This window comes from Dama dama, chromosome X, assembly GCF_033118175.1.
Source record: "Dama dama isolate Ldn47 chromosome X, ASM3311817v1, whole genome shotgun sequence".
NCBI classification, from domain to species: domain Eukaryota; kingdom Metazoa; phylum Chordata; class Mammalia; order Artiodactyla; family Cervidae; genus Dama; species Dama dama.
In genome coordinates this window covers 109,788,051-109,814,818 of record NC_083714.1, presented here as the reverse complement: position 1 = coordinate 109,814,818, position 26,768 = coordinate 109,788,051, and the positions used below count along the sequence as shown (strand labels likewise).

The 26,768-nt window shown below is 42.6% G+C and overlaps 1 protein-coding gene across 1 annotated transcript; it reads right to left on the bottom strand.

The window, feature by feature from the left end:
• On the bottom strand, positions 1–26,768 carry NDP (norrin cystine knot growth factor NDP). Its single transcript, XM_061136318.1, has 3 exons — positions 26,493–26,768; positions 11,257–11,637; positions 1–1,272 (listed from the first exon to the last, which is right to left on the bottom strand). The coding sequence occupies exons 2-3, from the start codon at positions 11,428–11,430 to the stop codon at positions 1,045–1,047; spliced, it is 402 nt and encodes a 133-aa protein (XP_060992301.1). The 5' UTR covers positions 11,431–11,637; positions 26,493–26,768; the 3' UTR covers positions 1–1,044.

The following is a 26,768-nucleotide window of genomic DNA, read 5'->3' as shown; positions in this document are numbered from 1 at the left end:
TGAAGATACTCTCTTTTTATTTCAAAACATGGGAATAACTCCAATTTTGAGCCTCAAGGACCAAAATCTATTTGAACCAAATATTAAGAAGGTGAGCCAGGCCACCATTTTTGGCAGCAAGCTTCCCATGGACAAGTGGATATGAGAGAATGACGCCCACGACATGGCTAAAGCTATAGCACACCCACAAAGATATTTGTACTTGGTTGTCTAATTTGCATGCATGAGTATAGAGCATTTTCCATGCCACTAGTACATATATGCCTTTTTCAAAGTCAGTGCAGGATCCATATTTGTGCAGGTCTTTAAAAGTCTGCTCTCTTACTACACGTTACCATAATTTATCTGAGAGAGCTTCAAGGTGACAAATTCCTTATGCCACTTTTACTTTCCCAAAGTCACTTCTGAATAATAATGATGGTTATCACGACTTCCAGCATCACATAGGAGAATCTGCTTGTTAGTGATTTTAACATCAGTTAGCTGGCTATGAATGAACCTGGCTAAACATATCCACATGCTTGGTGCCCGGAATTTGAAATTGGTAATATTTAGCAGCAAGGGCAACCTTAGACCCAATGATGAGACTTCAAAAAAAAAAAAAAAAAAAACCAGAGGATGTCCCAGAAAGAATTGGGCTCTCCTGCTTTCCAAAGCAAATGCTTCCGTCATTAATACTAAAACTGTGACAGCCTGACCCACTCTTGCCTGGGAGCCCACTTTTCCCACCAATGCTGAATTGTTGGAAGCCCAGATGCCATTCAGCACCAAAGGGGGAAATGCCCGAATCTGAAAAGGAACCAAAAGAAATTGTACCAAGGAAAGGAGATGGGAATGGAAAACAAGTTCCCAGAGTATCTCTGTCAACAAGCATGTAGACTCTTTATTACTGGAATATGCAGAATCCCAGAATCCCGTGGGAATTGCTACATATTTTTTTTTTTTTTGCCTTAACTCTTCCCTTGCCAGTCCTTCCCTGGCTGGTTGAACTGCCTCAGCAAGAGGGAGGGTCTGTCCCATCCAGAAGCCACTCAACAGCAGGCCTCAGGAGCTGCACTCCTCACAGTGACAGGAGAGGATGTACCGGTAGGTAGCCGTGAGTCGCATGCCCCCTGAGCAGCGCAGCCGCAGTGCCTTCAGCTTGGACGTCTGGGGCCGGCAGCAGTGACAGGAGGAGCGGAAGGGCTGCTTGAGGACAGTGCTGAAGGAGACCAAGGGCTCAGACCGTGACGCCTGGCTGCAGTGTCCCTCACACCGGGCCAGGAGTACCATCTGGGGAGAGAAAAGAAGTGGTTACCCCACATGCGTAGATGCTAAGTCACTTCCATCGTGTCAGACTCTTTGCAACTCTATGGACTATAGCCTGCCAGGCTCCTCTGTCCATGGGATTCTCCAGGCAAGAATACTGGAGTGGATTGCCATGCCCTCCTGCAGGAGATCTTCCGGACCCAGGGATTGAACCTGCATCTCTTATGTCTCCTGCATTGGCAGGCGGGTTCTTTACCACTAGTGCCACCTGGCAATCCCAGTTACCCACGGGGAAGCCAAAATCTTAGCCAAGTCCCAAAGCATCCTTTAAAAGGCCCTAACACTGCTGGCTGGATGAGTTCCTGCTGGAAGAGACCAGTGTAAAAATATTTACACACCTACTTTTATGTCCACAGTTTAGCACTCTTACCATTATGGCTTTAAAAGTTATAACACAAGATCTTTACATTAAGGACTTGGGGGAAAGATTCATTCAAAACAAAGCCTGATATATATATGCTTTTTGCTTCATTTTAAATACATTAATTTTTAAAAGATCCTCATTGTTTTTCATCTGGTGGTAAAATGCTAATGCAACTTTTCATCAAAATAAAGTTTACCACAGATATAAATGAATTTTCCCAATTGAAACTGGCCTTTCAGCCGCTATTCAATGAAATTTCCCAACCTAAGTGAAAAAGAATCTGTATCTGTCATTATACACGAAAATATAAAGTATGATAGCATCACCTGTGGTTGTTGTTCAATTGCTAAGTCATGTCCGACTCTGTGAGACCCCATGGACTGCAGCACGCCAGGCCTCCCTGTCCCTCACTATCTCCCAGGGTTTGCCCAGGTTCAGGTCCATTGAATTGGTGATGCTATCCAACCATCTCTACATTGCTGCAAATTTGCTTCTAAAATGTCAACACTCAGGCCCCATCTCAGGCCAAGTGAATGTAAATCCTCTGGAGTTGAGCCCAGACTTTCATGGTTTTCCAAGCTCTTTAGGTGATTCTGAAGGTGTGCTGGGGGTTTAGTACCACTGGACACAGCCCACCACCATGATGTGCAAATAAAAACCAAAGAAATTTCTACTGACAGGTGATAGTTTACCATTGGCTCCATGCCAGTTCCATCAGTCTCAAAATGTAGAACGTCATTCCAAATTGTAATCAGGAGTAAATAAAGAATGACTACAGAAAAAGAAAAGAAATTTGCTATCTACAGGAAATTACTAAAGAAAAAAGAATATGGTTTCTGAAGAAGAAAAAGAGAATAACCTAATGATGCTTAGGAAGAACTATTCTGGGCACTACAACTTGAAACAAGAGAGTGAAATAGAAACAGGGGATGTTTTGAGACCTGGAATCACACTTTTGGGCATATATGCTGAAGGAGACTAAGATTATGTGCAATTGCATTTTCAGAGTCATTTAAGGCAGATATTAGGATGCATTCATTCTGACTATCTCCATTTCCAAAGGTAGGCTAGGGCGATAATAAAGCTTAAGTTTAAGTAGCAGAGGCTGTGTGTTCTTTATGAAAGTGAAAGTGTTAGTCACTCAGTTGTGTCTGACTCTTTGTGACCCCATGGACTGTAGCCCACCAGGCTCCTCTGTCCATGGAATTTACCAGGCAGGGATACCGGAGTGGGTTGCCATGCCCTTCTCCAAGGGATCTTCCCTACCCAGGGATCGAACCTGGGTCTCCCACATTGCAGGCAGATTCTTTACCATTTGAGCTACCTGGGAAGCCCTATGTTCTTTTTTTTCTTTTTTTCATTTATTTTTATTAGTTGGAGGCTAATTACTTTACAATATTATAGTGGTTTTTGTCATACATTGACATGAATCAGCCATGGATTTACATGTATTCCCCATCCCGATCCCCCCTCCCACCTCCCTCTCTACCGGATCCCTCTGGGTCTTCCCATTGCACCAGGCCCAAGCACTTGTCTCATGCATCCAACCTGGGCTGGTGATCTGTTTCACCATAGAGGGGCTCTTAATGTGTCTTTAGTAAACAGACCCTTTAAGAATCTGATGCAAGCTACCAAAGTTTTCCGGCAAACAGTGGATATAAGCACAAACCTTATATTTTTGCATACAGATTAAAAGGATGGAGCAGAGATTCATTTATGTGTACCATACATAAATGGTATCCTGGGAGTGGCAGTCATAGTGGGAGTAGGGTGGGTAGCTTGATTCATTAAGCTATAGAACATTATATATTGAGGCACAGAAGGTGGTGGAAACCTGAGATTATTGGTCTATGTTTATGTGGGAGGGTCTTGCTTGGTGAATTTCATATTAAGTGATGGAAAAAAAGTTTCCCTATACTTCCAGAACCCACAAGAACATAAAAAGTGGAACTATTCAAATAAAAGATTAAACAATCCATAAATATGCATGAAACTACTTGACATTTATCTCATGGTATTTTAAGAATTAGCAGTTATTATTGAAAACTCATCAGTTATTATCTCTAATATCATCCTATAGGACAGAATTTAATGCCCAAGAATTAAAAGAAGGAAATGGCCTGCCCATCTTTCCAAAAGGAAAAGATGACTTCTGGTAATTAGAACTCATTAACATCAATATCTGAAAAGATGCTGGGGTGAATTCAATAATCTCTTAGCAACCAACAAGAGAATATGAAACTAGCAGGGTTTGGTGAAGGGTGTTTTGGACTAGACCTACTGATTTATTTTCTCCGAAAGGTCACAGAGGCAGGGAAAAAATGGCAGCTGTAAGTCATTTTGATTGTACTAAAGCTTCGATTCTATCCTGCCTGCTCTTCACATTGACAAGGAAAGCAGACATAATCTGAAACTGGTTTTGAGAGACTATGCCACAAGTCTATATCACACATGCCAGTTATTGGTGCCCACTCCATCCATCTAATGAGAGAAAGAATTCAAGGTCTTCCCAGTCTCTTCTCACCCTTGATAGTACATGGGAATAGTTCCTTCACATCTCACTTTGGAGTAATGTTAAAATTGCTCATCTCTAATGTGGATCATCTATTAGGCAGATGAAGAGTTCTTCAAAGGATCACCTCCACAAATGGAGTCTTTCGAGATTCAGTTTCAGTCTGGATGGATAGAGCTAAGCTGTGCCAGCAGACTTCATTCAGAAGGGCAAAGACATATGGTGTGTCATAGCCAAATGAGACATGGAGATGTAAGAGAGGCTGGTTCCATCCCTGGATCAGGAAGATTCCCCTGGAGAAGGAAATGGCAATTTGCTCCAGTTTTCTTGACTAGAAAATCCCATGGACAGAAGAACCCATGGAGTCTCAAGGAAATGGACACCACTGAGCATGCACACACCACCAATGATGGCAGCTAACATTTATCGAGTGCTTACAACATGTTATTTCATTTAATTCTCATAACAATCTTCTGTGAAAGGTACTATTATTATCTGTATCATTATTACAGACAAGGAGACTGAGGCTTTAGCGAGTTTAAATAAATTCCCCAGACTCACCTATCCGGTAAAAGGCAGAGCTGAAATCAAATCCAGATCTGTCTAAAACCAAACCCCTAGTCTAAGGCACTGTAATATCATGCCTACTAATATTAAGATGCTTTCCTGAGGCATGAGCCAACCCACCCCTTACTCTTATCTACTTTGACCTGCATACGATATGGAGCCCTAACCATATAACCACACGAGTCTGACCTTTTTCTTATGTACAGGCTTCTTGGGACCCATCATCACTATCTCCAATCTTAAGCACAGCTGAATCTTCTAAGAACAATGTCAGTCCTAAATAATATCTCCTCCACTGTCAAGTCTCTCGCCCAGCTCCATTCCCCAGTGATTCAAGGACTCCCACAACCTCCCAGCAATTCATTGGATGATACCACACACCCTCTAACTGGTCACCAATCCATCCTTCAGTTCAATAGACCTTTGACACCTTCAAGCATCAGTTTACCTGCCAAAACACATTGGTCCCCAGCTTATGCTCAAGCACATTCCTCATACATGGGTGACTTGGCTGTATTTTATTAATTCCTCTGCATTTTGCAGTGCACTTAACTACTCTTAATGGAAACCATACACATTGCTCCATTATCAAATCAAGAAATGAACATTTTTGGACAAAGAAACCACATGGAGCTGCACCCCTATAGGAGTGGATTCAATAGGTGGTTATTGCTCATACAAATTTCTATTGATTTTTCACAGCTTGCGGTGGGAGGGGGATGTTTTTGTGTGTGTGTGTGACAGGTACATAGTATCTGCTTTTGGTCAGGTTCAATTTTTGCTATCTTATGGCTTGATACTAGGAAGTTAGGCAACTTCTCCAGCAGCCTCATTGTATCTCCCCAACCTTGGAATCACTTGGCTCTGGCTGGATGTGAAATCTAGTTCCTTTTAACACAAACAGAGCTGCTGGGTTCAGAGTATTTGCTCAAGGATAGACTTTTTCATGTTCTAATCTGATTTCCATGTGCTGAGGCTAAGAGCAACAGAAGGTCCTTGGGTAGTTATAAAAGAATAATAATGATGATGATATATAACATGTATTGAGCATTTACTAGGCTCCAGGCACTGTGCCAAGCCCTTCACAGGCAACTTAACACTTAACAACCATTTCAAAAGGTAAACTCTCCCCACTTTACAAATTAAGAAATTCAAAGGCAGAGGATAAGTCATCTGCCTGAAGTCACACAGCTGTACAATGGAGGGCCAAGATTCTGAACCAAGACCCCGTGATTCCTGAGCTCTCTCTCCCAACTGCGGTGCTATACTGTCAGGGCATGAAAGTCAGCCTTTCAAGCTCTCGAGTTTCTAGCATAAGATGCTAGTTGGTCATGAACAAGTTCAGGCTACATTGTGAGGGTTGTAGCCAGCTGTGATTCCTGGGTCCAGCCCAAGGATTGCAGTCAGATACCTCAGGCTCCCACTCTCTCTGGTGACCTACCATAGTTCTTAGATAGTTATGTCTTTTGCTGCAATACACAAGCGTCTTCTGCGTGGAAGAAAACCCAAACACAGATGGTTTTCATCACCCCTGTTGAAAGACTCACCCTCTCCAAAGCCACTTTCTTTTCCCGTCATGTGGAGACCCCATGAATTCCTGGTGCAGGTCATGGTCTCCATCACTATCAGAATAAAGACCCACCTGTTCCATCCTTCACTATCAGAATAGGGTTTTGGCTATTTTAGCTCAATCGAGTGAGAAAAATTGTTTGCGTTTTCTCAGCAGTGAACATCCCTTATTCCGTGGCACCCCTTGAAGCATGCCGCTTTCTCCTCAGGAACGTGACTCACCTCTGCTTCTCCCCTTCCTCACCTCACCAGCATCATTGATAAATGACTATTCAGCTCATCTCCAGAGACCCAGGGCAACCTCCGAAGGGTCCATGCCAGGTTTAGAGCATCCACAAAATAGCATCCAGGGGGAGGAAGTAGTTGTGGGTGGTGGGGTGAGCTCTCATAGGGCGGGTGGAAACTTGGTGAATTCCAGCTAGAACCTGGTCCCTTCTCTCCGGTTATAGCTCAAACTGACATGAAGAGACTTCTGCACACCAAATGCTTCCTTTTCCTCTCTCCCCGCTTTAATTGTAAGCATGATGAGGGCAAAAATGTAGCCTGTGTTTTCTTTTAACTTTTGTGCCTCAACTACCCACCACAGTATAAATTTGTTCCTTTTTTTTAAAAAAAAAATCAAGCCATATCCATCCAGTAGGCAATTGTGTTATAAACTCAATATCCCCCATTCCCCTCATTTCTCCTACCACGTGGTGGGCTTCATGGGCAGCACTAGGAAATGGCTCAGGGATCCTAATCGCCCCTTCTCAAGCTTGAGGCTCAGCCTGGGCATCACAGGTCCCCTTTCCTTAGGGAATTGCCCCAGGCTTTGTCCCCTGAATCCTCCTCCTTCTTCCCCTTTGGCCGCTGCCTGCTTGCTCCTGTGGCCCTTCAGAGTTCACACAACCATCCGCCTTTCTTCCCCACTCCTGGCTTGGGGCCGCCATCTCCTGTTCCTCACCCAGCTCAGACTTCACAGCCCTGTCCTGTGGACTCGCTTTCCCAGCCTTGATTCCTGAACACCTCTCTCTGGCCCGAATCCAGAACACACCCTTCCAAGCCCTCCTTCCTCCACTCACCTGAGAAGGGAGGTCAGATGGCTCGATCCGATCCATTCCCTTGTGACTTTGATCCTCCCTTTCAGCACCCAGTACAGTGGCTTACATTTACTTTGCCCCTCTATGCGCTTCCCCACCCCCACCAGGTCTCCGCGTTTAACAAGAACTGCAGTGAGCTTCATTTTCCTAATCCTTTAAGGCTGTAGGAGATCCCAATACTTATTGAGGTTTCAGCGGTGACTGAAATAGAAAAGTGAGTCTAAACACCTGTCCAGTTTAAAACTTCATCAAGATCACACTATCATTTATTAATGTCTATAAAATGCCAGATATTAAGCTGGATGCATTACAAATATTACCACCAATACCCAGACCCATACTTTTTGGAAGACAGCATTAGCTTCACATAGGAAGAAATTGAGGCACCAAAGAATGCTTTCACTTGCCCCTAAGTCACCCTTAGTGGGTGTGAAGCTGGAATTTTACAAACTAAGGAGCTAGAATTTAAAACCAGGTCTCTCTCACTTCAAAGCCTGGGATGCCTCAGTTCCCTTGAAGATTCCCCAGATAACTCATTTCCACTAACCTCTGACCCCTTACTTGTTTGCTCAACCACCTTTACTAAAAATTCCAGGGAAGATTGTCAATGAAGCTGCCACTCCCTGAATCTTTTGCAGCAAATCTTAGAAGGTGTTACTGAAAGTCAGCAGGCGTATCATAACCTGTGGCCACACTGACCTCCATCGTGGACCATGGTGGCTGGTCCTTTCTGCTTGACTCCGTCAGCCCTTTCCAAAATTGCTAGGAGATAGGTGACAGGCCTCCAGGGCTGGCCAGCTGCAAGTTCAGAGTGAGGGGAAACAGCCTCATGGAAGGCTCCCAGAAAAGCTTTCCCTACTATTTTTATTTTTCTACAGATATTGTTGAGTGTAAATCATTATTTTCAGCAGACCAAAAGTTGAACCTAGACTTCTAAATACCAGCTCCCACTTGCAGCAACATGGATGGATCTAGAGATTACCTTACTAAGTGAAGTAAATCAGAAAGAAAAAGACAAATACCATATTATATCATTTATATGTGCAATCTAAAATACGGTATCAATCAGCATATCTACAAAATAGAAACAGACTCAGATATAGAGAACAGATTTGTGATTGCCAAGGGGGAGAAGTGGTGGGGAGAGAAAGAATGGGAGTTTGGCATTAGCAGAGGCAAACTATTATATATAGAACAGATAAACAACAAAGTCCTACTGTATAGCACAGGGAGCTATATTCAATATCCTGTGACAAACCATAATGGAAAAGAATATGAACAAGAATATATATATACATACATATATATATATATATCTCAATATATATGTAAAACTGAGTCACTTTTCTGTACAGAAGAAATTAGCACAGCAATGTAAATCAGCTATACTTCAATAAATTTTTTTAAATAATAAAAAAATAGTGGCTTTTACATTCTATTTGCATCCCTCCAAAACAGGAAGAGCCAGATGAAAAACGAATGAATCGAATGAAAGATGAATTGATAGATGAACACTCCAAGGCAGACATTGCCAATCCTGAGCTAACTGACATTGACCAATCTACTTAATACTTCTTTCAGGTTTCAGCTTTCCTTACCAGTAAAATGGGATGATAAAGCCTTCCATCACAGGTTTGTCAGCAATGATTAGATCATAGAGTATGAGGTGCCTGACACATTTTAAAATTTTAAGCATATGTTCTTTCTTCCCTGAGCATGCATCAAAAAGCTCCCCTTTATCTGTCTTCCAAAGACCAGACACCAGATAAACTATCCTGAGTCTGTGAGAATTAAGACTTATAGAATATCTCAAAATGAAAAGCAATTTTTATTCCTGGATACATAGAGAAAATTTAATCCAGAGAAGGTCTGAGTAGTTGAGATTCTGCCAGGCATATTTTATGGCCAAAGAAGCAAGGTTTATAATTGCAAGCACCATTTACATAAAACTATTGCTATATTAGGGATAGTTTGTTATGTTTGAAAACAGATTGTTCCCATGAAATTACAAACATTTTTCTACAATCACAATTTTGCGCTATTTATCATGGTATTCTGGAAGAAACAGAGGTGAACAAAGGTGGACTAAAGTCTGTTTCTAGGACTCATGCTCAAGCACCATGAGTTTGTTGGGTTCGAGTTAAGGCTATCTCTTCTTTGACCTTTCCTTAACTAATGTAATAATTGCTAAGCCACTCCACCATCATTTCATCAAATCTCAGCTTGTTCTTTAGTTTTTAGAAATGCTTCAATTTTCCTGTTCTTTCCTATCATCAAGTGAACACTTTCTTCGAAATAATTTTATTTCCTCTCTTTTTAACTTATTTTTGGCCTCATCTTGCAACACGTGGGATCTTTTAGTGCCCCCACCAGGGATCAAACCTGTGCCCCTTGCAGTCAGAGTGCAGAGTCTTAACCACTGGACCATCACGGAAGTCCCTGATTTTGTTTTCTTTTTTAAAAAGAATCATGATTATAGAGGACAACTCAGGAGAGAGAAGTCATCCATGGAATAAGAAACACGAAGTACTAGTGCTCTCTGTAGGGGGAGTGGAGGAGAAATGAGTAATTGCTCTAGTCCATCTCACCTCAGGCCTACAGCTTCTCAGCAATCACAACTGTGAGAACATGTCCTATTGTTTTTTCTCAATTTGTTTTATAATCTTTCCTAAGAAGGAATTGCAGGCTTGCAAAATTTCAAGTTTATCTATTTACTACTTTTTTTTTTTAAGTTCAACAAGTACAAATAAGAAGCTTTGGTTGAAGTGAGTTAATCCAAATTCTGATCTCTCTAAACTAAAACAAGCCATCATCACTGAGCTATACTCAGAGACGCTATGGAAATTTTAACAGGAGACAGAAGTCGTAATGTTTTTAAATGGAGAGGAGAGCCATTAACTTATATGGTCTCAATTTTAGTGGTTGATATTACCAAAACTTCTTAATTATACTGGTAATTAAAAAAATGCATGCCATATGAGAATATTTAAGTGGTTTTAGTCTCAGGGTTGGAAATGAAAATCTCTGAGGTTGGGCTAAACAAATTCTTATTTACCAAATGTGGGCAAATTTCATTCATGTGACTGGGGGCAGTGACAGTTGTGAGAAGTCTCCTTCTGAGTCTATTTTTCCCTACTGTGTGCCTCCCTTCTGGGTGGTCCATGTGGCTGGCCACTCTTGGTGATGTTTAAGCATGGTATTACTTCATATGCTTCATATGTCTCAACACTGAGACATCATTTTTGCCTGTGCAAAAAAAAATATATATATATATATAAAACCTGCACCAAACAAGAATGACTTGTATAATCAAGGTAAAATAATACCTTATCAAAAGGCCATTTTTCTTTTGAATTCATTTTAACATAAACACAGCAGTAAGAGAAAGACATGGACCTGGAAACTATTTGAAGAACCCACCAAGAAGTATGTTCCAATGCACAATCATATTGATTGTATTCCCTTCCTCTTCATTGCTGGTGGAGATAGGAGTTACGATAACATGTAGACACTGCTTTTCTTTCTTGAGCAAGGATACCACTGCTCATCAATTTCACAGCCAAGGATAAAACATGCCCCTCCCACCTTGAGCCTAGCATCAACTTAATTGTGGAAGCTTCCAGCCTTTCTTATTGACTTTGAGCAGTCTGAATAGAGTGAAGGTAGCTGAGTATGTACATGGTCAGTTAGGCAGCTTTGTTGACAACAAACAGTTGAAAGCATGGTGGGAAACCCTAAAAGCATGATTCTGCGGCAATCCCTGTGGGTCAGCCATATAGTTCCCCATCTCTTGTTATAATAGGCCTTCTCTCCTGTTTCTGGGAGTAAGGACACTCTCACAGAGATCTTGGTCTTACCTTGGAGCTACACTTGTACAGCGGGTGACTGATAGAATCAACATAGTGGTGCCTCATGCAGCGTTGAGGATCAGAGTCCATCATGAATGAGCTCTCTGTTTTGCTGTCTGTATCTCCCATTAACGCCAACAGGGAGAGCATAGAAAAGGATGCAGCTAGTACATGATTTCTCATTGTTGTAAGGGAAAACTTCTCAAGAAGAACAGCAGAGGGAGGCAGAGGACTAAAAATTGGAAATGCCTTCACCTCCTAGGCTCCAGTTCCTTTCAAAGAAAGGGCAGGATCTGGTTGGAGCTTTCTGCTTGTCATTGTCCTTTGTATGCCGGAGTTTCGTCTTACTCTTTGCACTTGCGGTCCATCATCACTGTATCTGCTGCACAACTGTAATGAAAGCAGAAATTATTTTCCCCAGAAACAGTTACCCAGAAAAACTAATGGAAACCTGGAGGTATTGAGTAGAATTTTTTCCATGTCATTTATGAGTTGAGAATATTGGTTTCTAGAGTGTCATTCTCATAAGCTCTCAGCCATTTCATACGGCTTCCCCCATAGCTTATGGTATATATTTAAAATCATTTGAAGGTGGACACAATGGTTTAATGAAAGTACATGTTGACTCTGATCACTGGAGTCCATGTTCCAAGGAACAAGGATAGTTTGAACCCATAGTCAAGATTAACTATGGTTCTGGCCATAGCATAACTCAGTTGAGTGGTCTCATTCTTATTCCTGGCTGGTGGGGGCAAGAGGGGTCTATTTAGTATCTCAGTAAGCTTCGATGTCCATGTCAGCTTCCAGGGCTAGAGAGGAGGCAGGTCAGCAGTAACAAACACAGGGCATGTCCCACGGGAAGGAAGCACATTTTCCATGTCCAAATCTAACCCACCCATCCACCTAGTTTTCCACTTCTGGACTCTGGGCTCATCCTGTTTTTGTGTGAAGCTCTGTGCCACCCAGCATCAATGATAAGCTGCATCGGAAATACACATTATGCTAACTGCTCGCCAGTGTAGTTAAGGCAACACATGTATAGTTGCCAACAGACTCACACATTTCTGAAGAGCCTTTGTAGCCCAAGCACATGGTATAATTTGAAAAAGTAAGTGTTTGTTGGAGCAGAGACTTGTCATTAAAGTGGGATCATGCCGTACCTGAAATTTGCCTCTTTTTTAAAAGCATATACCTCTTGGACAAAGGACTCTGGTCCATAGTCTGCTCAAATCACCTCAGTAACCCCACCCCCAAGGCATGGCCAGCATTATCACACCAGAAGACAGAGAGCATCAGAAATATTTTAAACCATTTAGGAAAATTGGAGGACTTGACATTACATCAAAAACAAAAGGAACACAATAATTAAAGCTTCAGAGAAGCTTTCAAAGGTATTTCAGATAAAAGTTTGAATATTTTGCTTTATAGTACAACATTTTTTTAACCTTCCTACTCACGAACAGTCTGAATAAACATGGCAAAGTATTGATAAGATGAAGGTTTAGTCCATATAAGTTGGTTACTCTTGCTCTAACAGAGTGGCCCCAGACCCCCTTAACCTCAGTTTAGCTGTCTTGTGAGTGTGGGACGGTGGAATCCCAGATGGAAAAGGGTATGTGACAGAGGGCTATTTCAGAGTGGAGCATCCTTGACAATGGCAAAACTTGTGCACGTGTGTTTCAGGGAAGCCCTATAAATTGCAGGAAGGGCAGGGAACAGTAATGAGGGGACTCACCTGGATTCTAGCACTGCCATTCATTAGCTGGGGATCATGTACAGGATCATTTGAACTGTTTCAGCCCTGGTTTCCTCATCTATATAGGAGTTGAGGAAAATGGCATCTGCAGCCCCCTCTTGATCAAAAATGCCAACATTTTAGATACTTATGGATTCATTTGCCCCCATCTTCATATGTAGAGAATAATCCTAAAGTTCAGGACACCATATTTGCATGCAACTTTGCACCACTTTCCTTTATGTGCATGCTAATGGTAACATCTCACCAAAATTGATCAAACCTGAACCTAAAGCTCCAAATCAGCAAAAGATGCAGAAGAACATTTTTGCTTTCTTTTCAGCTGCATATTCTAGGTTTTCCTCTGCATGTTACACTGAAAGTCAGCAAGACTTCAGCTCAAAGAGCCAGAGCTTTCTTCAGTTCCATGTCAAGAGGCTGAGGTATTACTGACCATTTCCTGAGTTTCAATATGACTATATTTTCCCAAGTGGTTATCTGTCTCTTTGAAGCCTTAATTAGTCTCAGAAAGAGAATTTATTGGACTTCTCCTTTCACCACTCTGGTCTACAGATATTTCCCCTAGGAATCAATGGCAAAGGGATGAAGGGGAAAAGCAGACATTCTAGTCCTGACCTTCCCTTTCCACTGCCAACTTCTTTTCAGAGCCATGGCCAGGAGGTATGGTTAAATGAGCAAAGCAAATGAAAGAAAAGCATGCATAGCATGATGGTAAAAACAAGCGACGACATCGACAACAAAATCCTATAAAATTGTGTGCATGCATGGTGGTATGTGTTGGCATTTTACATTTACTCCACAGAAAAGAAAGTATAACAGGTCCTTAAATATAGAAGATGGGCACCCTCACTTATATAAGAGAAATGAAAATTAAAGTACTTTGAGATACTTTGTTCAACCAGTCATATTTATAAAAATCCCAAAGTCTAATTATGTATTCTATTGGCAAGGCTATGAGAAAACAAGCCTATTTTGGAGACAGTACAGTAAAAATTGGTGCAAATTCTATAGAAGCCAATTTGGCAATATTTGTTAAGCCAAAAATGTATATAATTTAGACCAGCAATTTCACTTTGGAGAACTCTCCTACATGTGAGATCACACAAGCATATGGTTATTCACTACAGCATTGGTTGTCATAGCATAAAACTGGAAACAGCACAAAATTTCCATTAGTAGGGGGCTGGTTAAATATAACATTCATACAATCAAATACTATGTACCTCTATAAAGAGGAATGCGGAAACTCTACTGATTTGTGTTAAAACAAAGAGGGATAAGAATATATATTTATGTTAATTTGTATTTACATAGAGAAGCTCTGAAAGGATACTCAAGAAACTATACAGTTAGTTACGTGTGGAGTTGGAGGACAGGCCTGGGAAAAAGACTTTTTGCTATATATCTTTTTTTAAATTTGTAGATGTCTGAACTTGCAAATATATTACCTATCCAAAATTTCATTTAAAAAATAATACTTTCTCTTTTCAAATCAAATCTTGGCTTAGAAATAGTAATGAAGTTAATGGATGTTTGATGTTTGTGCCACTTTGAGCGTTTTAATAATATTAAACTTTTGTTCCTTAGAAGCATGGTCTCAGTTAAGTAGGTTTCCCAGTGGACCAGTTTGTTCTTGTGCACTACTGCCACCTAGTAGTAACATTCTGAATTGCAAGCATAGTTAATTTTTTTTCCCCCAAAAAGTGAATAAAATAATTTTGTAAGCAAATGTTATGACATTTATACTGATAAAGAGCTAGTTAAAGTCATACAAAATGTAACTCTATTATTTGATTTTCTCTTTAAAGATAATAAGCTGAGCTGAGAACTAGTAATAAAGTATAAAAGAATGACAGAAGAAATATTGCTTCACCATTAATAAGAAATAGATGTTTTCATTTCAACACTCTCATAAAGCATGATACTTTTTGTTCAGTTGTTATATTAAACTCTGACATGAGAATGCAAGCAACAGTGTAAATATGCCACAGAACTCACAGAACCCTTGGAGTGTGAAAGTCTAATCCTTGCAACAGAACACTTGGATTTATGCCTTGTGTTCAAATTGAATGAACAAACACTGCTGTGTTGAAGAAGAAGTAAGCAGAATGCTCAAGAAAAGAGTGATTCTAATTAAGTCAAGTTGCCTTAACATTGTGTTGGTCTGGATGTGCACAGATGAGGGTGTACAGAGTGCTCTGGGAAGCACTCGCGAAGAGGAAAATCAGGAATGAAGGAGATATACATCACTCGAGATGAGATTCCCCCTTTGATGGCAGCCTAGGGGTATCTATGTCTGTCTTGTAGGAGCCTCTGTTATTTTTCTCAAAATTAAATTAATTCTAACTTACTTTAATTTTATTAAAGCCATGTAGCATAAAAATCAAGTGCTGCCAATGAAGACTTAGAACCTCAGCCCAGCCAGTGATGGATTGAGTGAGAAAGTGACTATCTCATTGAACTCAGTAGACCTGGGTTGCTCTGTGCTCCGGATACAGTCTCTGAGACATGAACTTGGCCAATATACAGAGCCCACATTCTAATAGCTCCAATGTGGAGCTTCTGCCAGCAGGAGAGGCACGTAGGCTGGCGTGCCCGACTTTGGAGCTACCCTCCAAATGATACCAGTGGAAAAGAACAACTGGTGCCCAGATTTCCCCACCTGTCACCCTCAGCGAAATAATATAGCAGAGCTTACAGCAGGCCCAGCCTCCTGGGTGAGAGATGGTGTTGTATCCACAGATCAACTCACTCTTGGGCTGACCTTCTCCCTGGCAAAGGATAAAGTGCTGGTTTCACACAAGTTATTCCAGCAATCAGCTAAGACAAGTGGCATGTGCCTAGTGGCCTTATTCTTGCCCTGCTTGCCAGACAAGGGAGGGTGGTACTCAGCATCCATATTTCCCCCCTGGACTGTTTTTCAGTATAATACATGCAGGTTTTACCTCCTGCAGCTTCTTTCTACAAATACACATTTAACACATATTCACACTGAACAGCTACTATGAGTTTCCTTTTGCTCTAGCAGAGGAGACTTAAGGGTCAGGAAGAAAAATAGGTCCTATTCTAGTTCCTTCTTCCAGCTCACTGCATCCACAAGCAAAGAGTCTTGGCCTATAGTCTTTCTGGGTAATCTTTTCGGACATGCTGATGAACTTGCTTAACATCTAATTCATATGCAACATTCGTTGCATCATTCCTAAGAAGATCAAGTTAAGCAGATGAAATCTAATGACTTTGGAATGATGTCAGTGTGCCAGACGGAATTATTCGATGTTTACTATCACTTAAAACAATCATCTCAGGCATGAGTAAGGTAAAGATGGCAGAACACAGAGCCTCTCTCAAAGGAATTGCACACACACAAAATTAGAGATTTAAAAGTGGAAGAAAGCTTGCCACTAGATAACACTTCACATTGGAATTAGAAAAACAAAAACTCAAAGTCTCATCAGAGAGTGTGAAGTGCTAAGTAGCCCCTTCCCAGGAACTCAAAGAATTCCAATTGGATCTAGTCAACGAGATGCTTTGGAGAATAAGTCAGATGCTCTTCCCAAGGCACTTAATTTATAAACTGAAAACAGCAGGCTGGATTTTATAAAGCATCCCATGTGCTCAATGAATGGTTTTGTATATTATTCCTATCAGACAGGACATCAGTAGCAACGAAGAGGTCAAGCCTGGGCTCATCCAAAGGCAGCCCTCCAGCCTGCCCGCCCCAGGTATCTCCAAGGAGGGGCAGCCACAAGGTCAGTGGGGAGGGAGCAGCTCCTGCCCCTGGCATCTCAAGCGTGGTGTCTGTTCTACACCTAGAGGTGGCAGAGCATGGGAGGCAATGCTTGCCCCCACAGAATCATTTTAGGAGAAAGATGACATCCTTGGGATTAAACAACAGCTCTCTAGTCTCGGAGAGCCTCTTTTCTCCCAGCCTGCATTACAAGGTGTGCTCAGTCGCTCAGTCATGTCCAACTCTCTGTGACTCCTGCACCGCATCCTGCCACATTCCTCTGTCCATGGGATCTCCCAGGCAAGAATACTGGAGTGGGTTGCCATTTCCTTCTCCAGGCAGACATGGCCAAACTCAGGGGTGATGGTGAGGAAGAAAAGAGATAGAACAAGCAAAAGGGAACAAGAAATAGAGCCCAAGAAGGAAACAATAAATCAAAGGCTAAGATAAAGAGGGATGTGAAAAAGAAGGACTGGGAATAGAAGTAATTTCTGACCAACTGTCAAGTGGCGCCACCTGTGTGTGTGTTCTTGGATGGAATAGTTTTACTGTCTGGGGCAGGACTGGTGTGGGAGGACTGGACCTAGAACCTGACTGAAACTTCAAATCCTGATTTTTCAGGAAATCCAGAGGAACCACTCACTATGATCCAAACTCCCACCTATCTACAGTTTTCATCTCTTCCTCCCCAAACCTATTTCTAGCCTGTGTCCTACAACCCAGTGTCTTACATTCATTTATCAGAAATATTAGATAACTATTCTACAACCTTCTGAAACCCGAAGGGCAGTCTACTGTTGTCTGCTCTGGCAGAAGGAAGGCTATGTTGAAGAGCTAAAAACTCTGAGCCCTACCTACTATCCTGTCACTGGCTGTGTAATCTTGAGCAAGTCAGTTGCCTTCTCTGGGACTCAGTTTTCTAATCCACAAAAAGAACAGATTGGTCTAGATATTTCTATGGTTCTATCTGTTTCTAACATTCTCTGACTCTACCCAAGCTTCTCAGAGTACATGTCTGCTTTGGGGCTACATGGTCCCCAAAGAAATACTACAGAAAAAGTTCTTTTCTTACTCAAGAAGTTAATTATCACAGAAAAGTCCAAAAATTTTCTACTGTGGGGCCTAAGCCAAAATTTGAAGGTCCAACTATAAGATTTTGACTCTTGATGAGGCCATATTGGTGCCCAGAAATAAAAATAGCCCTTAATAATCAGTTGACTTGGTGTTTGAATGTACTATGATTTATAAATTAATAACATGTTGTTAATAATAGGAAGCAGTTAATGAAGATACTTAACCAGTTCTTATTTCTCTTAAAGCTGTCCTAAAATTTGAAGTGTTTCTTTCTAGTCTTCACCAAATGAGGAGAAGAGAAAGACTAATAGTAGTCAATCATAGTAAAATTAAACTTCTTTCAATTGAGGATGTTGATGATACAGGCTGAGTTCAACCTTCTTACACCTTTCCTATAAATGACCCTTATTCCTAATGGATTGAGCCACAGATCTTCATGCCCTAGTGGGGCCATTTGTGATGCTCTGGTTCGGGATAGAAGAGGAAGATTGGCTAGAAGAACTTTCTTTTCTGTAAATGTGGTCAAGAGCAAGGCACTCTGCTTGGTAAAGCATCTATGGAAACATTGTGCTAGGGTTACTGAAGCTCTAGGTTGGGCATTAGTTAGTGTTAGTCACTGAGTCGTGTCCAACTCTTTGGGACCTCATGGACTGTAGCCTGCCAGGCTCCTCTGTGCATGGAATTCTCCAGACAAGAATACTGGAGTGAGTAGCCATTCCCTTCTCCAGGGAATCTTCCCCACCCAGCGATCAAACCCAGGTCTCCTGGATTGCAGGCAGATTCTTTTACCATCTGAGCCACCAGGGAAGCCCTTCCTGGCTGGGAGTTGTACTAAAAGAGTTGTCCATTGAGTATGGGTTTTGGATCCTACGCTGGGCTTCTGTAGTCTTCTATAGTTTCTATACAAAGACTCATTCTGAGTTCTTAAGGGTTGACATAACTGACTTTTAGAGGACAAAGCTTGCATAAATTGGAAATGACCAAGTGTGATTACCCATGTATCAAGAAGTAGGATACAGTTGAAGGCTTCTCCTCTGGAGGTTTGGATTATTTCTGTAAATCCACTCCACTAAAAGCTGTGACTGATATGGTGATAAGCTATCAGAAAAGGTATAGGGGTGGCCTTTTTGCAGTGCCAAAAATCAACAATAGCCCTAAACATGGAACCCGCTTCCATTCTTTCATCAATAATAGGGAGAGAGGAAGCCACAGAAGAAGTAACAGGAGAGATGGAGGAAGCATGATTTTTATGTTTCAAATCTGTCACTGCCCTTTCAGTGATTTCAGATAGCAAAATTCTAGAAGGGGATGGTTTCCTTCATTTCACCCACTCTCTCCCAGGAAGGGGTTTTCACATACTCCACCACTCACCTTGTGTAAGACCCTTTGGAAGGAAGTTCTGAGAGGAGTTCTGAGATACCCAGCACAGGGCACTCTGTCTCATCAAAATGTGAATGTGCACTCTCCCCGTAGAAAAGAAAAGGTTCCCAGGTGTTCTGGGGACCCCCTATGCTGATGTAATTTGATACTTTCTCTGCCACTCGACCACTGGCTGTGCTATGGCCTCAGGAAAAGAGGGATAATCAATGTTAGCTCAGGGTACAAGCTCCTGTTCACCCTGGAGCCAAATGAGTATGTTGGCGTTTCTTCAAAGTGTCCAGCAAAGTATTTCCAAAGCTGCATTTGCATCTCCTCACCCACAACAGCATTCTGGAATGGTGGGTAGTGATCTCACCTAACAGCTGTAGAGCCCTTAGTTAGAAATTGGGCATAAACAATAGAGCAACTCAGTATTTCCATTCCCCATCCAATTTGCCTTTTCTGCCTAGTGATGGGACTTGAATACTGAATCCCCCTCCTGTGGCAATCTGGAAGCAACACTTGCAGACAAAGATTCATGTCAAAGGGGCAAGGTTAAAGCCCAGAGAACTCTACTCAGTATTCTGTAATAAACTATATGAGAGAAGAATCTGAAAAAGAATGGATACACACACACACACATGTGAAAGTGAAAGTGTAGTCACTCAGTCGTGTCCAAATCTTTGCGGCCCCATGGACTGTAGCCCGCCAGGCTCCTCCTCCATGGGATTTTCCAGGCAAGAACACTGGAGTGGGTAGCCATTTCCTTCTCCAGGGGATCTTTCTAACCCAAGGATCAAACCCGGGTCTCCTGCATTGCCAACAGATTCTTTACCATCTGAGCCACCACGGAAGCCAGCCCCCACCACATACCCACATATAATTAATTCACTTTGCTCTTCACCTAAAACTAACACAACATTGTAAATCAACTATACTCCAATACCAATTTTTTCAAAGTGAAAAACAAACAAAACATAAGTCAATCACATAAAAATGTGTTTCCCAGGACTTCCCTGACAGTCCAGTGACTAAGACTCTGTGCTCCCAATGCAGGGTGCCAGGGTTTGATCCCTGGTCAGGGAACCAGATCCCACATGCTGCAACTAAAGATCCTGCATGCCACAACTAAGACTCCTGTGCAGCCAAATAAATAAATAAATAAATATTAAAAATGTGTTTCCCTCTATCACTAATCGCTCTGAACTTATTGGCCTTTTGGTTTTCTGTTTGTGTTTTGCTTTGCTTAAACCACACACACTTTGGTTATGTCTCTTGATTGCCAGCCCCCATGTGACACTTCTATTCTGCTCCCTTTAGATTTCAAACTTCAAAAGAAAAATTCTAATTCTGAAAAGAAGTCATTTCCCATAACTAGGAGGAAGTCACAGAAATGTATCAAGCCCTTAAATACTGCCTTGAGCATTAAAGAAAAATTGACCTTGATTAAGAACTGAATTTCTTTGACTCATCACATCCATATTAGGAATGTGTGTGCCTACATCATTTTACTTAGATTTAAGCAAGGGGAATTTTTTTTTCACCTGAAGAGTTGACTTCTTTTTCTAATGACAAGTAAAGAAGGCAACTTCAGAGTTCAAGTCCTTATTCCTGGCAGGGGATAGGTGAAATTAAGGGAAGCTTCCCTTTCTGAAATTATGCTGTCTTAAAATCTCCAGTAGCAGATTTTGAGCATCAAAAATAATCCTTTCTCCTTCTTTTTTTTAACTTCTCCCGTGGCCTACTCTTTTCCTATCTTTATTCCCTATTGATGAAAGAATGAGAGGAGAATCCATCTTTAGGGCTATTGTTGGTGGGTGGCACGACAGAAGGGTCACCCCTGAGCATTTTCTGACAACTCATCAACTTTCTTGAATGTATTAACCTGTTGCCCTTTCATTTTTAAAGGATATGGCAATCAGTTGGATCATAGCTTAAAAGAAAAAGTTGGGATTGAGCCAGGCTTTGGAAGAGAGAACATGGTATGAAAAGATTCTTAGCTTTTGTAGAAAAAACAAAGAAAAACATATCTACTGGAAATCTTAAAGAACTGAGTTTAAAGCTATAGACCATGTTCATGTACAGATTTGGACATGAGGGCAAAATGCACTCTGATTGGATGAATTCCTGATTCTAAGCACGAGGGATATATTGCCTCCTAAAGCTACCCATTCTTTGCATTTCTGAATCAGCAGTCTTTCTAACAAGAAAGTGGTTGTCCCAGACTGTGAACCCCCATCCAGGGAGTTACATTCTAATGACTGAAAATGGCTCTGGTAAGGGGGGAGGCGTGATTCTCAGCAGTATAGTCTCACCCATCAGACACTGAGACCCTCTGATGAGGAAGACAGGAAGGATGGATGGTACCAAGGAAATTATTGCCAGACACACAAGAGAAAAGCTTTGCAGATGTGAGAGCAGCTTGCATCAGAAAGCATGCTATGGGACAATCTTCCTTAAAAACTCCAGTATGTGGGTGTGTGAATTTGCCACATGCAACCTGCGTGGCCAAGCCAGCACTCGCTGAAGTACCAGCTACTCCCACCCAGCTGCATATGCACTGGGCTTTCGGCAGGATTCCCCACCCTTTGTTTTTTTCCTGGATGCCAACGTAGAAGTTTATGGTTGCTGATTTGAAGGGTGAGGAGTGGGTACTACCAGCTGGAATGTTGCCACTGGTAGGGGCAGACAGGAAAATAGGAAGGCTCTTAATGTCCTCCCAAAGAAAACCTTTGATGGACAAAAGAGTGGTTGTATTTTTACCCTCTCTCTTCATGCTGCCAGGCGTCTTTAAATAGATTCTCTAGCCTAGGGACTTGTATGGAATAATTCATATTAAAACCCAAGAAGTGGCAACAGAGGGGAGTTGGTTCTTTCTTCTCCTTCTTTTCTTTTCCTTCTTTTTTTTTCCTTCTTGTCAAGCTAACAGGAAAAAAAAGACTCATTTTAATTCAGCTGTGTTCAATTTTTCCTTTTGGGTCTTTTAATGAACTTTAGCTAATTCGGAAAAGACTACCAAAGCCCCCAGGAAAAGAAAAGGAATAGGAAGCTGCACTGTAGAGTGCTCCTTAATACCTTCTGGTCCTGAGGACATTAGTAGCATCTTTTAAGGATGCTGCACCTAGGGGGTTACACAGGCTCTTAAATGGGAATGCCTAATTGAGAAGTCCAGTCGTTCTATTTGCAACTCATAAACTGATCTGTTGTTCTGCTGTTTAAAGAGAGAAAAATAGAAGTCCTCCCCACCTCCACAGCCCCATGCATTTTTAGTTCAGCTCAACCCAGGAACCATTTCTCCCCTCTCTCTTTCACAAAATGGGTTTCCTAAAGACATTCAGCCCCACACTAGCCAAATTAAAAGTCCTGTCTGTCCTTTTTCCTTGGTAAGGGAAGGATGTGGGAAGGACAGAGCAAGGGGGCGGGTCCAGGTCCAAGGATCCAGGGAGCTTTGTTTCAAGTCACTTGTCTCTCTCCCTGAAACAGAGAATAACCACATTTCTCTTAATGTAGGCCGAAGTGCATTCAGGCGTTCCCATAGCACTCCCACCCCCGGCCCTTTGCTGGAGATGTGCGGGTCACTGTGATGGTATGCCGGTCCCTGCCAGCCCGGGTCACTCCAGCCCTTCTCTCAGAAGCCTAAAGGGCAGCCTGAGCCATGAGGCTGCTCCTCTCTGCGAATGGGCTCAGGCTCGGGGTGCTCCAAAAAGACCCCCAATCCCATCAGCCCAGCAGAGCTGCTGCCAAGAATGACATCCTGGGAATACTATGGATATGGGGAGACCTCATGGGCTGTTGGCCTCGGATGGGACAGGACCCAGGCTGTCTGCTAAACAGACTGAGCAAAGAGCGAGCTCACAATGGAAGGAGCTCAGGCGAGGGGAATAGGGGGCGGGGTGGGAGTGGTGGAGAGCAAAAGCGAAGAAAAGCCACATGCCACCCAGGAAGATTCCAGGGAGGGCGGGAGGCGGTGGTGGAGGAAGGACTTGCAGGAAACTAGTACCCAGACATGGCACTGCCAGTCTAGCTGGATTCTTTTCTGAACTAGATTATGCGAAAGAAAGAGGGGAAATATATAGCCTGCCAGCTGTTCAAAGGCTTACAACCTTGCTTTTATTGTCCGGGTAAGTTGGTGAGGTGGGGCATCAGAGGAATTCCAAACATACCATCCCAGAGAAATTTTAATATGTTCCACAGTGTCATACACGAAGAGGAAATGACAGCTGATCACAGCCAGGGCAGGCTGCAGCAATCTGGGCCTTGGGGCTCACCCACCCTCCCATGGCCCAGCTTCCCTCCTCTCTCTGTCCTGCCACCTGCCGCCCCATCCCTCCTGCTCCCACTGGCTCAGCCAGGGGGCCTGGACAAAGTTGCCTTAGTTGACTGTCATGGGAAGAGGTGAGAATGAGCTTGAAGGCCGCTGGCCAAGAAGTTGAGGGCTGGCTAGGGTGAGTCAGCCCCCCTCCCCCCCCCCCACCCCAGGGAGTCAGAGGCATCTTAATCCAACCACAGGGGATTATCTGCTGATAAGGACCAAATCAAGGACTCTGGTGATGCTGCCTTCAGGGTCCCGCCCACCCCACCCCCAGTAACCTACTGGTGTCAGAAACAAAAGATCGGATTATTTGAAAGCAACATTGTTAGTGGCTCTGATGGAGACCTGGGTTTGGGCAAGCACTTCCAGCAACTTGTTCCCAGGGGCCTCTGGAATTTAGGCCAGGCCCAGAGGTCATTGGTTTCGACCCTGGGAGTGGGACAACTAAGTGGGGGGAGATACTGGCTACATCTTCCTCCGGGTGTGTTTCTAATTCAGTGATTCATCAAGCAGCCCTGATGTAAGCCACTGAGTAGGTGACTCATAGCTGTCCCTGATACAGACAGCACGTGGTCCTTTCCAAAGGGGGCTCAAGAGAGCCGAGAGAGGATAAACTGCCCTTTTGCCAGGCTTCTCCTAGCCAGGAGGGAAAGATCTGGGTTGTGCTAGCTGTGAGTGACGTGTCCCCGGGATCCAATGATAAAGGCCTAAGGGGAACCCCTTTATCATAAATAGAAAGAAAACCGACCAATATATGACCATCATTTCTAGTAAATCTGGGTACCAGAAGATATGTGAAATGGTTCTTTCTAACAAGGAACTCATTAACCAGTTTGCCCACTGGCCAAATCCATGTCAGTTCCAAAATCTAACTGGAAATAGCATAGAGACTGAGAATTAGGGCATGAGACAGTGTCTCATTCACCTTTGCATCCATCAGGACTGGCATAACATTAAAAGAATGATGGCATGAATAATTAACCAATAAGAAAAATAGGTCTTGAATTGTAAGTTCTCAAAATACAGTAAAAATTGCTGGCCACCACTGGTGGCTATAATTCTGAGAAATTCACCACATTTTTCAAGGGCTGAGGAAAATAAATGAGTTGGAAATTGTTAAATGTATTGAAAAATGATTTATTTTCCCCTTGACAGTGTCACTGGGACTCGAATTAAGATTGAAAACTCCACAGACGTGTTTCCATCTGTGGCTGTCAGCTGATGGTACATGGTCATCTAGAAGGCTTCAGCCAGCTCTGCTTCTACCCGAACCCAACGTACGCGAAAGTAAACGATGCAAAACATTGTGTTTTGTGCTCAGACACTCACATATTGTAGTCTGAATAATAGTTTAAAAAGAATTGTTTTGATTTGGCTAAATGCTTTGTTAACAGCAGTAGTTTAAAATTGTATAGCAATAGATCCATGGTATCTTCTCAGACTTTCTCGAATAAATAATGACTCTCTCAAAGCTGTAAATTAGCTCATTCAAATGCCAGATTTTCATTCAACAATGCTTGTTCGCTAGTTATTAGAGAAAATCACACGAGTTTCCCCAGAAAACATGTTCCTGCTCCACGATAAAGATTGGCCACTCGGATGCTAAAGTTTACTTTCAGAAGCCAGACAGATGAGAAGAAAATAGGCAGATATTTGCATTTGATCTAAACACACAACTGAGAAGCATCCGGCAGTCCCCATGGTAGGTATTTGGTAGACACCTATGGCCAACTCTGCATTTTAGACATCTCTACATTTGCAAATGCACCTGGCATTTAATTTAGGTGTTGAAGCAGTTTGCCAATGCCAGCTCCTTGTAATTAAAAAACACTAGTATAAATGAAAAGAGACATGCTTCACAGCATTCGGATCTGCTATTCATGACAGTTTCCAAGCATAGAAGGAGGGACTCCCCTCTTGCCAAAGAGCTTCCTTTCCTGCACCTGAATCTCAGCAGAGAAGGGAGGTTACCTTTTTTCAAGCAGGTTTATCTCAGCTCCTCCCTGACAATGAGCCTCAGTTACAGGGCGTTCAGAGTCATTAACATTCTGTACACAAACTTCCCGTCCCCCAAGAAAGAGTTATGCCCAGGCCTCCTACAGCCCAGTTGTTCATTTAAAGAGAGAACTTGTGTTCAGGAGCTTGAAAGAACCCTCTGAATATTCCTCAGGTGTTTGCAGGAGTCATCCCTACATGACCTGGTCCCTGGGCTGGTGGAAGCATCCTTTCCCAGTTACTTCTTGGGCAAGGTAGCATCAGTGAAGCTGTAGAGACAAGCCGATCACTAAAAATAACCCTTTGCAATAAGGCCAAGGCAAACAACATGCATTTCCCCGGACTTTTTGCGGAATGCAAATCCTATAGTAAACCCATCCTCCTCTCTCCTTGGCGCTCCTGACCGCATCTATGGAAGTGAAGATCTTGCAAGTTGGGAGAAAGGTGCAAAGGAACCGGATTCCTGCAAAGCGCGACACAGAAAGGTAGAAATAAATGTTGCCTATTGTTTGAAGTCATTCTAAGCACTCCGGCAGAGCCCTGGCAGGAGATCAGCAGCATACATAAGTAGTAATAAAAGTAAACAGTGCGCTTTTAAACTCGCAGGCTTGCCCGCGTTCACAGTGCCCCATTGTAAGAGGGATGAGGGCGGCGGGGAAGATAACCGGGGCTTCAGGAATCCATGTCGGCGAGTAGCTGCTTCTCAGTCTCCTTTCACCGGGACAAATAGAAGAATCATTACAAAGTTCCATCTAACTACGCAGAGTCTGAAAATCCAATCCCTTTCAGTCCAACCAAAGGAGATTTTCCAGCCTCTCTTCCAGGCTCCCCTGCTCTGTCACCGACTTCAAAGACCCGTTCATTTACAAAACACAATGCTAGCGCGCTACAGATTAATGCAAATTCAATTAATGCAAATTTAAGTGGTATTTAAAGGTTGTCTCTTTGAGAGGAGGATGAAACGCTCGCTTTGGAAAGAAGTAATTTCCTAGGCAAGCCGTCAGCGCTGTTTTCCTGCTTACCTTGGGGGAAACGCAGAGCTCCTTTCTCCCCAGACTTTTCTGAGAGCTAGAAAGAGGTCGTGCTACTTCCAATTGCTTTTGTTCTTCTGTCCCTCTGTCACATGGCTTGCCTTTTATATTTGCAACACACAAAAGTTAGGACTGTTGTTTAAGCGACACAGAGAGAGAGAGAGAGAGGGAGAGAGAGAGGGAGAGAGAGAGAGAATGTCAAATGGAAAAGAGCCATTGCAGTCATATATCAATCAGGCGTGCGGCCGCAGCAGCGCACTAGCAAAT